The 13144-nt window shown below is 37.8% G+C and overlaps 1 protein-coding gene across 2 annotated transcripts in view; it reads left to right on the forward strand.

Annotated features, from left to right (window-relative positions):
- The window catches only part of sfmbt1 (Scm like with four mbt domains 1), a 46033-nt gene that overhangs the window by 19316 nt on the left and 13573 nt on the right, over window positions 1-13144 (forward strand). For both annotated transcript variants that reach the window (XM_088338710.1, XM_088338711.1), the window contains exons 5-12: window positions 1548-1636; window positions 4035-4287; window positions 6972-7069; window positions 8191-8292; window positions 9171-9330; window positions 10321-10403; window positions 12263-12389; window positions 12649-12762. In XM_088338710.1, the coding sequence (XP_088194836.1) occupies window positions 1548-1636; window positions 4035-4287; window positions 6972-7069; window positions 8191-8292; window positions 9171-9330; window positions 10321-10403; window positions 12263-12389; window positions 12649-12762 (1026 nt within the window). The remainder of the gene's footprint in view (window positions 1-1547; window positions 1637-4034; window positions 4288-6971; window positions 7070-8190; window positions 8293-9170; window positions 9331-10320; window positions 10404-12262; window positions 12390-12648; window positions 12763-13144) is intronic.

The following is a 13144-nucleotide window of genomic DNA, read 5'->3' on the forward strand; positions in this document are numbered from 1 at the left end:
GTAGAAACTTTGGAGACCCTACCCTGTTATATGCGCCTTGAAGCTCATTCATGTGTACGCCAGGTCTTAAGAGTAGACCCCCTAGGTACTGTGTTGCTGCCTTACGATATTCGTTTGACTAGTCAATGTCAATGGTGTTGAATAGTATAGCTTGTGTTGTTGTTGTTGTCTACTGTTTACTGGCCATAACCGTTTACTACCGGTTACTGCCGTCAGTCATGGTGTCATCACATGGTTAGGTCAAATGTGTGCAAAGATAGATAGATAGATAGATAGATAGATACTTTGTTCATCCCCGAAGGGAAATTCACATTTCCAGCAGCATCCCTGAGCTGAGAACAATCGAGAACAATCGAAAATAACACGGGAGGGTCAATACTGTAATTGGAAAAAAATCCTGTAACTAAAATAATAGCTACAGTACATATTACTGTCTTTTCTACCCAACCACCCATGGTTGGGTAGGGTTACTTAAACTGGATTACTTTCAATTACTTTTGGATTACTCCAATACCAAATATGCTAATAAAAGACAAAATAAACTAAATATGAATAAAATTACTAAATTTTGTGCAGGCTTGGGGAGTAACGGAATACATGGAATGGCAAAAATGATGTTAGCAAGCTGTTTGGATTTATTTTCGTTCTGTTTCTGTCGCATTTTATGTTAGTTTTGCCGGAGATCAAAGAGATCAAAGCCAGGAGAGAAAGCTCATCACGTGTTGTGAGTCATAATTTTATTCATAGTTTTTAGTTTCTTTTGTCTTTTATTAGCATATTTGGTATTGGAGTAATCCAAAAGTAATTGAAAGTAATCCAGTTAAAGTAACCCTACCCAATCCTGCCAACCACCTATATGGGGAGAAGATTTGTCTCAAAAACAACTATATTCGTGATTTACTAGATGTCTAAAAATCACGTTTTGATAAGTCACATGCAAGATTAAAAATCACATATTTAAATCCCAGATGTATTTGTGGCTTTGCAAAATGCATGATTCGTTCTGGATGTCTTCTTTTAATGGTACTATTTCCTTACTAATAATTGATACATTGGAAAATTGGTTTGACAGTCCTTAAAAAGTGCTTGAATTTGGCCATTAAAAAGTTATATAAATCCTGAGAATAACATGGAAACAAAGCTTGCTGTTTAAAAAAAAACTACAAAAAAGATACACTCATTATTATCCTCACTAAGGAATATTCCCAACAATTATTAAGAATAAGGGGACGATTGAAGCTTGGAAATCTTCTAAGACAGTGCCCCTAAAACTACGGCCTGCGGGCAGGACACTCATTTTGACGCGCATTTATTAATTACGAATTTGAAGTCTCGATTCACGTTTTTGGTTGTAATGGGATACGAACCTGGGTCGCAGTGGACAACCAGTAATCCTTTTAGGTTCAAAATCTATTGATGCCATTTGTATTTATTTTGAGTCAGTGAAGTAGTGAGACCTTAAAAAGGGAACTGTGTCATAGTGAGGGTTTATGGTAAACATATTCTTCGTATATATACTTTTTTGTTTTTTGCGTAATCCACCACAGGTGTACGCGAGAGGCACCAGGACTGGGAGGTTCTACTTGAGAAGGTCCTGGCTGAGGAGTGCAGCGCGCCTGCTAACCTGCTGGAATTGGTAATGCAAGCAAATCCGCTACTTGAGCTTGAGCCACATTTTTCTCTTTTTTTATTGCGATGTGCCAAACAAGTGCATGCTGTTGCAACTACTGCTTTGAGCCGTTTGCCATCCTGTCGATAATTGCTTCACATAAATTTTTGTGTTTTTACGTGACAAAGTAAATCGGAGGAAAAAACGGATGCTTTTTTAGTGCATATTATTTGATTTTTGCAGCAATCAGGCTTTCGATTTTATTTGAAGAATCATGTTAATCCTAAAAAGGCACTTGCCTTTTTAGGGGAAGGCAAATACACCCCAAAAAATACACATTTTGTATTTTATAGAGAATTATTATTTTGATTTTTTTTCTTGAACGTTATTTGTATTGTGATTATTTTTGAATTAATTAGGTTGTTCGGTCTATCTGTCTATTCCTCTATCTATTTAAAAAAATATAATTTTCAAGTGACTTGTAATATATTTATTTATATTCTCATTAAACAAACACATGCATATATATTTGTATGTATGTATATATATATATATATATATATATATATATATATATATATATTATAAATAATCAATTTATAATTAATTATAAATACCGTATTTTCCGCACTATAAGGCGCACCTAAAAGTCTTATTTTTTTTCAAAAGCTGACCATGCGCCTTATAACACAGTGCGCCTTATATATGGCTCAATATTAAATTCGCAAGGTCTCGCAACTACGAGAAAGAGCCGCCGACTCCATTTTTCGCGCTGTGCATACTGGGAAATATTAAACGATTGGTAGTTGCCGGGGCTCGTGTTGTATTTGTTTACTAAGTGGCAAAATGGCTACCCCATTAAACTGCTTAATTCATATTCAACAAATACAGTATTTGTCTGAATCCAGGGTTATGACTGGTGAAGATGTAAAGCACAATTTACCTTAAACAAACGCAGAATTATTCAGAATGTCACGTTTGAGAGAGAGAGAGAGCAAGAGAGAGAGAGAGAGAGCGAGATTCTCTTTCATACGTGCATTTGTATAAGAAAATGGCTCCTGTTAAGAGACACGCGTACAACGCCGAGTTTAAACTCAAAGCGATCAGTCACGCAGCACAACACGGCAATAGAGCGGCAGCGAGAGAGTTAAACTTAAATGAATCGATGGTACGGAAGTGGAGAAAGGATGAAGATAAGCTCCGCCAAGTAAGGAAAACTCAACAAAGATGGCCAGAGTTAGAGGAGACACTTGAACAGTGGGTTGTTCAACAAAGAGCGGCAAGCAGAAGTGTCAGTACGATAACTATACGTATGAAGGCAACAGCGCTGGCACAAAAACACCGGACGTGTTGGATGGCCCATTCACTGAGATATGGTCAATTCGAACACAGCAGAAGAAGAATTCGAGGGATTCGTCGATGAGGAGCTTATAGAGTGATCTTTGTTTTTCTTTTGTGTGTTTACGTTTTACATTTTACAGTTATTATGTTATTGCTTTGCACTCGTTGTTTTTGCACATTACGAGTGTCACTTTATTGCGATTGCACTAACGTTTCATTTAAAATAACAGTATCAGACGTTTTTTTCTTTGCGTGTTGACTAAATGGACAAAAAATAAAATGATATGTCGATGTTGTTCAAAGATGTTAAAGATGTGTCACGAAAATGCTTTACCTCAGAGAAAATAATAAAACGGCTGTTTATTTATTTTGGGAGTGAATGGAGTTGTGGAAAGCTTGTTTGTTAATAAAGTTGGACCTTTTTGAATGTTTTGTTGACATTCCCTTGAGCGTGGCAACATCTAGAGGTTGCATAAAGTAACTACATTCTCTACTGTAGTCAAGTCGTCACATTTATTTACCGTAAATAGCCCTTAATCCCAAAAATGTCTCGAAGGACTGCACAGGATTACAATTACAAAATTGCACAATTACCTGATCTTAAACCAGCATGCACTTATAGCGCCTTATAATGGGGTGCGTCTTATGTATGGCATAAGTTTTAAAATATATCATTCATTGAAGGTGCGCCTTATAACATGGTGCGCCATATAGTGCGGAAAATACGGTAATTATACATCTATGAGAAAGAGATAATTAATTTATTAAATTTTTGGCTTATGTCTGTGATTATGATTTTTTTAATATGTATTTAGATAGATAGATAGATAGATAGATACTTTATTCATCCCGTAGGGAATTTCACATTTCTAGTAATATCTTCATGTTAAAAAATCAAATCAAATAATAAAATAAAAATTAATGTGTATTACTAGCATTTTTTCTAAACATTATGCTCAATTTATTTTTATTTGCTCATTTTTTGTATCTGTAAATAGACCAATTAATCAAATTGGTTTAAATACACTCCAAATTGGTCACTCTGTTAATTTGAAAACAAATCCCAAATATTATTTTCCTTCAGCCCCAACGTGGTCGAGACCCAATGGAGCTGCTGAGCTCCGGCTGCTACGTGGAGCTGGAGGACGGCGTGAACCCTGGTGTGGCCTGGGCCGCCGAGGTGGAAGAAAATGTAGGAGGACGACTGAAACTTCGACTGGTGGGCACCGAAGGGCTCCCGGACACACCCGCCACCCTTTGGCTCTTTTACCTCCACCCACGCCTTCACCCGCCCGGCTGGGCTCAAGAGAACGGATGCACCCTTAGGCCCCCTTCTGGTCAGTAGCTTGGACCATGTTGCTTATAATCAACGTATTTTCTGCACGATATAAGCCAAACAGTCTTTTTTTCATACTTGTCCTACATCAGGCACATCGGACTATAAGGTGCATGAAATTGAGACTACAGTAAGAGCTATGTATTCGTGCATAACCGATGAGCCCACTTAATAATCATAGATCGATCAGTCAATAAATGTCACTGACTAAAATCACAAAATATTTTATCCTACAGGAATTCAACCCAAGGAGTGACGGTGAGAGCACCAACATTTTACTACTACACCACCATTGGTACAGACGACATATGAAAAGGCTTTGGAGCTCATCTCATGTTTACACTTTTTACTCACGGTGCCAGAAAAACTGATTTGCATAGTGCATTATGTTCTGCCTTCCAGAGGTTAAACATACTCTCCACTTCTTCACTTTTGTCAATAATGTTGCAGTTTTAATATTTAAATATGTAAAAGAGCTTGTATAGTATTTTATTGAAAGGCTTTCTTTTTTATACATTCTCTAATGTTCGTTGGTAAAGAAGTGGAGAGACTGTTTTACCTTTTATATGCATTATGCAAATCACTGTTTCTGGCACCTTAAAAATAGTGTGATAATTAGAAGTTTTCATGCCTTGCTCTTTGTTACCTGTACCAATGTTGGTCTTGTGGTGGAGTGTTGATCCTCTTACCGTTGCTACCTGGGTTTGATTCCCGAGGCTTGTTATGTTTTGCAATATTAATCAGTGATGTTTAAAGGCGGGGAGTGCGATTCAAAAATTGACTGCTGCACTTACGACTATAAACCAAGAAATGGCGTCAGAGTAACACATGATTTCTTAGACTCGTCTTTTTTCATCTATTTTGGGATTAGTTCTGAACAGGCCTGATAAATGTAAGATAAAAGCAGGAGGGTGCAATGGAAAATAAGAACAAGGGCTCTTTGAACTCAGTTAGGCATTATTAACATGTACTTAATAGACAAGGTATTTTTATACTTTTATACTTTCAACTTTTTAAGGAAACCTCAAACTACGCATGTCACCTTTAACATCAAGTGATGAACAATTGCACATATACGGTCGTCTACCTTCGTACAGGTGCTTGGAGTCCTTGAAAATGCTTGAATTTTTGTGTTTTCCAGGTCTTGGGTGACTTGTTTGAAACTTCTTTAAATTGTTGCCATTGCTGTGTTTCTTGGGAGTGTGACTATAGACTATTCAATGACTGTATTTTTTTTTTTTTTTTTTAATTGCGTGAAAATTACACCGACACGCCTGCTCTGGTGGCTTGTCCAAATGGTGTTGTTATGTGAAGTGTCATTGCCCCCTACTGGTGGCATCCAAAACGACGGCTCTATTTACAAAACCGTCTCTTTTGGCTCAGATTTTTTTGTTTTTTTAATGATATGTTATCAATTATAATAAAACCTTATGCACCAAATTATTAAGTGATTAATAATTTCCTATGTTTTGCAGGGGGTCCCCATAAAACACACGAAATATAAATTTATAAAAATATTGTATTACATACAAAGCAATTTTAGCGTTTTACTTACTAAACAGTCATTTAAAGCCAATTAACAACACAAAACCCCAAAAAATGGAAAACAATTAATTGTAAATTAAAAATATTACCTCTTCAGTGCTATAAATAAATGATAATATGCAAAAAAATACTATATGCAATTCTATTTTAACCAATTTAGACACATATGCCCACGCAAAAAATAAAAATAAGTAATACGCAAAGCAAAAGATCAGCAGTCACTAAGATTGAAAGACTGAATGCACTCTGCTTCGGAGAAATCAGTATAATCAGTTTTGTGCTTTTTATGCATACAGTATACTTTCTTATTTTATCTCTCTCTTATTCATTTAACTCAAATATTACCAAAATCCTAAAGAGCCCTTTCTATGTTTATAAACAAGTGTGAGGTAGCCAAGCTGCACGTGCATTGTTGAAGCAGAATGGCAGAATTTATGTCAGTTTATAGCGGCCCATTGACAAAAAAGATCATAGATCATAGAAAGGAACAGGAAAAAACAGCACAAAGTATGTGCTGGTAGCAAGATAGCGACTTTATTTTTCAGCAAAGGCAACAACAACAAAAAAAACCTTCCTTTGATCAGTGATGGATTTATTCCTTTTAAGGTACTGGAAAATTGAAAAATTGGCCTTGAAAGTGCTTAAAAAGATGCTTGAATTTGGCCATGAATTACTGAAAATTTTGTAATTCCGGGGTACATAAGGTGCACTTTCAAAAATTTGGCCAAATTGGGGAATTTAGATGCGCTTTCTTCCGGAAACTATGCTGTAGAAAAAGAAGCAGGCCCAAACTGATGTATTCGAAGAGACAGTGTGTAATATTTTGATAATATTTTGGTTAAAAAAAAAAAACTTCATTAGCAAATGAAAAATATTGATTTCTGTTCTGTTATGAAGGAGGGAGGCACAAAAAGACACTTTGGAGTGGCATCAAAACACCACTTTTAAAATTTGTGCTCCTTTTTTGATAACTATTTGTGTTAAAAAGCCTGGTACGCCCTTTGTTGCTCGGGGGCTGTAGCTTGCCCACCCCTGTTGTAATTTCCAAATGTCTAAAAAGTGAATTTTTAAATGTTACAAACTGTGCTGTGGCTTTTTTACTATTGCATAAAGACATATTTTTATTGATGTTAATTTCAGAACTGTCGGCCCTGCGAACAGAAGAAGAGTGGGAGGAGGTGAGGCAGAGGATCAAGGAGCTCCCCCAAGATGAAGCTCTGACTGCAGAGCTCAATAAGGTGGACATGACTTAAAAATCACTTTTTTTCAAAAGATTAATTTTTAGAAGCGCTTACATAAACAACAGAGACGCATATTATTAATATATGGTAAAATAATCATCTTTACAAGTAGAATTTAGTATTTCTGTCTGGGATGTTGCCTTTACAAAGTGAACAATTATTTTGAAAACATATTTTTTGTTAAAACAAGAAAAATAGTGCTTCGAATTAGACAATTTATTGTTATTTATTATATAATTAATTTGGAAAGATTTTATTTTTTTTATTTTTTGAAATAATTTGAAAAAAATTTTCATCTCATCTTATTAGCTGCACCGCTTATCCTCAGTAGGGTTGCGGGGATGCTGGAGCCCATCCCAGCAATCATCGGGCAGTGGGCAGGGGACACCCTGAACTGGTTGCCAGCCAATCGCAGGGCACACAGGGACAGACAACTCGATAAATGTATTTATTAGTGCTGTCAATCAAATATTTCATCATGATTAATTTTAGGCACAAAACATTTAGGCTTTGCTTGTAAAACGTCAATGCTGAATGTATGAATGTGGTGCAATATTTCCTACTATAATAATAATTTTTACTTTTATTGTCACGTCAACTGACTGAACAAGAAAAATCACCCACATCTTCATTCATAATCTTCATCCGGGCCTGCAGGGGTCAGTACAACAGTGAAGAAAAATTCCTGACAGGTGACAGGAACTTCCTGATAGACAGCCATATATAATCTTCAAACCCAACATGTGCTTTTGAGACAATGCAAGCAAAAGTTTGTCAGGCAAAACTAGAAGAATCTATCAGCAAAATCCTCGGATTGACGGTCAAAAGCAACTGGTTTTCAACCGGATAGCTGATAGCTGCTAACTCCCTGTTAACGCACGGATAAATCCCTATTTACAATTCTCAACCCGGAACCCCGTTATCACCACCTTGAATTTCAATAAACACAAAGAAGGGAAAAAAGACTGAGTTGTCCCTCGCATGACCAAAACTCTTGCAAGTTGGAGGAAGGAATCAAACCAAACAACTGGTCAATTACTATTAATATTATTATCATTTGGCTATAGAGCTGCAGTCTTAGAAAATCCTGTAAATGTGCACTTGTGTGCTTGTCCCAGGACCAGCCCACCATTGTTGCGCATTGTTTCAAAGAGGGGATGAAACTCGAAGCCGTCGACCCGGCGGCACCCATCTCCATCCGGCCGGCCACTGTCTCCAAGGTAACGGACTTCGCATTTCTTCGATTTTCAGATTCAGATTCAGATATACTTTATTGTACACTCTTGTACACGTGTATACAGAACGAAATGTCGATACATCTGACCTGCACAGTTTCCTTGAATGTACAGATATAAATATGTAGTATTTAGTTGGAGTATTGAAATACTAAATAATACACTAAATAATTATAGCTATGAGTATTATACAGTAGTGCAAAGAGTGCAAGAGGAGCAGCTGAACAGATGTGCAAAATGGGCAGTCAGGTAAACAAGTCACTATACAATAACAATAACAATGGAGTACGGTAGTGCAGAGGAGAACAGATGTGCAAAGGAGTGGCTAAGGTACAAGAGAACTGCCAGTAGTGCAAGGACAAAAAAACAAAACAAGCAGATGTACAGATTAGCAGCTGGGTAGGCTTGCTATGTGTGTGATTGACCATTTAACAGTCTAATGGCCCGGGGGACAAAGCTGTTGCAGAACCTGGTGGTCCTGCACCGCACACTGCAGTACCTCTCCCCAGAGGCTAGCAGAGTGAACAGTCCATGATGGGGGTGAGAGGGGTCCCTAATGATGTTCTTGGCTCGGGATAGGCAGCGCTTCTGGCCAATGTCCTGAATGGAGGGGAGAGAAGTCCCGATGATTATCTCTGCTGTCCTCATCACCCTCCTCACTCTACCCCAGTCGGAGGCACTGCAGCCTCCACACCACACAGAGATACAGCTAGTCAGGATGCTCTCTATGGCGCCCCTGTAGAATGTGATGAGGGTGGGTGGGGGCAGTTGGTTTTTGCACTTCATCACTCTTTGTGGACTTTGTCAAATGTTCCGCTAGATGCAGACTTTTCCCAAAACTGATTTTTTCATTGTATCTGTAGGTGTTCAATGAGAAACACTTCCTGGTGACGATGGACGACCTGTGCGGTATTGAGGATTCCGAAGGTTCTGGACGCTCCTTCCTGTGCCACAGGGACAGTCCGGGGATCTTTCCTGCTCAATGGAGTCTTAAAAATGGACTTCCTCTTAGCCCGCCACCAGGTTTGCTTATATTAATACGATTGTTGACCGTTATGGTAGACCATAATCTGTTCTGAGGTGGAGATCGGTAATTGAAATTGGTGTATTAGTGGGGGATAAAAACCCAAGGGTATGCATTCCGCCTAGTTAAAAACATTAAAATTACAAAATTAGATATGGTAATTACTAATTTGAAATATACGTCCATTTGATTCACTATATATTTTAAGGAAAAAAATAGATTATATTTACCTTGTTTAACATGACTTTAATAGAATAGAATGCCTGTACAGAGCTACAGTTGAGTAGCAGGTGGACGCCCAAGGGGAATAAATGGCAAGTTAATATGAAAACTGAATTTTAAACTTCCTCTGTGAAAATAATAACAGTCCTAAACGTAGATTGGTTACAGCAATGCAACCCTTTGAAAGTCACCATTCGTTAGCCTTCTTCATATTCCTTGATATTCACAAGCTTTGTTTTCATGGTTATCATGTTTTGCTCTTCCGTTTGATATAACTGCAAGCTTAGGACCAATAGCAAATAAATTCCGTACAAAAAAAAGGATTGTTTCGCCGACTTTCAAAGTATTTACGTAGCAAACTAGATTCTGAATGAAAAGAAAGGCATTGTGGGAGGTAAATCAGCCAATTGCCTATCAGCATTTTCATGATGCTGTGACTTCAACTAATAGCAGACAAGCATTTTACAGTATACTGTATGTCGTCAGGCATCTTACGGAAATAAATTGTCATACGCACGAACACCCAAAAGTAAATTTTATACGTTTTGGTCACACAGTAATTTGTCCTTGATGTCGTATAATAGTGAAAATACTGTAAAGAGGGGCCTGAAAACATCTTGATTCCACATTGTAAAGTGAAATGGTAGCAAGGCGTAACTCAGGAATATTCTGTACATATTTTCTCTAAGTAAAAACTCCTTCAAGTAAACAGAAATTCTTTTGAATGATACGCAATGTGTGACAATCTTTGTTTGCTTTGTGTACAGGGTACCAGGGTCCAGATTTCGACTGGGCTGATTACCTAAAACACAGTGAAGCAGAAGCGGCTCCTCAGCACTGCTTTCCTAATGTAAGTCAGAATTATAATTGCCTTTAGCACTTGTGCGTTGTGTTTTCCGAAATTTCAAACATTATGCACTAATATAATAGAAGATAATCCAGAATCCTATACAGTATACCCCCTGGAATACGACATGAATCCATTCTAAGGTGGGTATTGCTCGGTGAAATTTTCCTACGGTTGGGATATGGGTTGTGGAGTTTGTTGGGGGTATGGTAATTAGCTAATGCTTTCAATATAAAACACAAACATTTAAGTAACACAATAGTATATAGTAAGTAGTACTTGTAAGTAATAAGATTGTATGTGACTAAATAATGTAAATATTTCCTTTTTAAGGGCAAATTAAATTTCATTTACCTCTGATGTGACATGGTCTGACATGACTGGTACAGTGCAGTTAGTGGGTGGATGCTGAAAAGGGGAGGAGACGGTGGATTATCTTTGTCTTGTATCTCCTATCACTTTACCATCTCTGCAAGTCTAGGGACCCATAGAATTAGATTTTGTTACATGATATTTTGACTCTAACCAAATGAGAGAAATGGAGCATTGTGAGAATTCAGCCAATAGCATATCAAGCATTGTCAGGAAACTGTGACACAAACCATTAGCAGACTAGCATCTTGTATGACGTTGACCAATAGCAAACAGGCACCGTAGAGCTGTAACTCTCACAGTCATACGTCCAAACATCTCAATGTCGTATGGTGGAGAAAATGCCATAACTAGGGGCCCAAAAAAGATTGTTTTCCACATCGTAACGGAAAAGTATTGTAAGCCTGGTAGGCCGTAACACACTGGTTTACTGTATTTTGTATTATCAATTGTAATAACTTTCATGGTCAAGTTTCAGTTAGCCTTTTTTAACCAAGAAGAAACTGTAATTGTATTTACGGTATATACAGTGAAACCTCGCTAGTTAGCGGTTTTACTTTTGCGTGTTCAGAGCTTCTCGGGTCTAAAAAATATACCTCACCTTCTCAATAAAAGCATTTATTGGCTTGACGCCATTGAGCACGAGCTTATGTCAACTGAGGACACGGTGTATACACTCTTATTGTGAAGGGGAGGGGGAGGCCCTGACACAATGCTTAGTCATTGCCGCTTCGCTCACCCCCCCTCCTTCAACTTCTCCCACCTCACCCCCTTCTTATGTGGCGCTCGATTATCATGAAGGAACTCGGCGACACGATGTAAGTATATTCTCTTCTGTCACATTTCATCTCAAGTTTGACTTTATTATACCAAAAGCGAGCGGTTGTTTGTACTACCTAAACATGGCTAATTGTGTGTGGTTTCGTTTATTTGTTGTAAAAGCTGTTCGATGCTGCTAGCTAAAGTATGTTGTTATTGACAAAAGGTAGCCTTTTCACTTTCATTGAAATGAACACAGACCATTTTTTTAACTGTTGTTTCCCAAAAAGCTTCACAAACACTCATCAAATATCACATTTTCTCTGTTTTTATTTTCAATATGTAACCGGTAGTGTTAACAAGCGAAATAAACTGCGATTGCTGCATGTGGTTGAGAGCGGTTAATACAATCATACTGAATGGTTCGTAGTGGTTTTGCCGCAGTCCTATTCCGTGTACATACAACATATTTTACAGGTTTTTTTTTGTTATAACATGAATTTCACTCTCTCTCTCTCTCTCTCTCTACCCGTATTCTATATGGTGTATTGTATACAAGGGGGTATACTGTATACCTGTATATGTTTTTTAAGCATTTTTGAAGGGGCGCCGCTACTTAGCGGATTTTCAGTTTTCGCGGGTGGTCTCGGTCCCCATTAACCGTGATAACCGAGGGATTACTGTATATTTTCCTATAAAATCGTGATGTTGTTTTTCTTCTGCACAAACAGGAGACGTGTGAACATAGCTTTAAAGTGTCGATGAAACTGGAGGCTGTCAACCCGCTGTCACCAGAGAACATTCACGTGGCAACAGTCACCAGGGTGAAAGGGCAATACATTTGGCTCAGCTTAGAAGGTGAGAGCATGGACCGGGAAATAAAAAGGCCACATATCCCGCATACGTGTTGCAACAGCCTTGGGCCATGCGTTTTAATAAAAGGCACATGGCCAAAAGGCTTGGCAAGGACAGTTGTTATTGAGGTTGGGTTCAACTTATTGAATATTGACAGATTGCCGTTCAAAACATCTCATTACAATTGATTATAGAAAACAGCTTATTCAGCATTGACGTTTTGTAAGCAAAGCCTGAACATTTTTGTGCCTGCGTTATTCAGGTTTAAAACAGCCCATGCCCGAGTTGACGGTACATGTGGACTCGCTGGACATTTTTCCAGTCAGCTGGTGTGAGACAAATGGTTATCCACTTGTTTACCCCATTAAGCTAACAGGTAAGCGACTCTTCGTAAACAAAGCGAATGTTTTGCTCGTCAACTAGAAAATTGTTTATTTATGATAATAATTGTCAACGCAACATTGCAATTATTATTGATTTTGAACGATGTAAGTGTGGTAGCAAAATCCCCAAATAAATGACTATTGGAGATTTTCTACAACCCCTAGCAAAAAGTATGGAATCATCAGTCTTTGACAAGTACTTACTCCGACATTTTATTCTGATGAAAAAAAACTCAGATAAAAAGCATGAAAAAAGATTTGTTTAGTGGCATTCAGAAGCACTAAAAGAAAGGAAAAAAAAATGGGGGGGAGGGTCAGTAAATGCTACTTTTTTTAGACCAAGCACAGGGAAAAAATATGGAATTATGAAAAACA

The sequence above is a fragment of the Urocampus carinirostris genome, chromosome 6 (genome assembly GCF_059441175.1).
Source record: "Urocampus carinirostris isolate Australia breed hairy pipefish chromosome 6, RoL_Ucar_1.0, whole genome shotgun sequence".
In the NCBI taxonomy this organism is placed as follows: Eukaryota; Metazoa; Chordata; class Actinopteri; order Syngnathiformes; family Syngnathidae; genus Urocampus; species Urocampus carinirostris.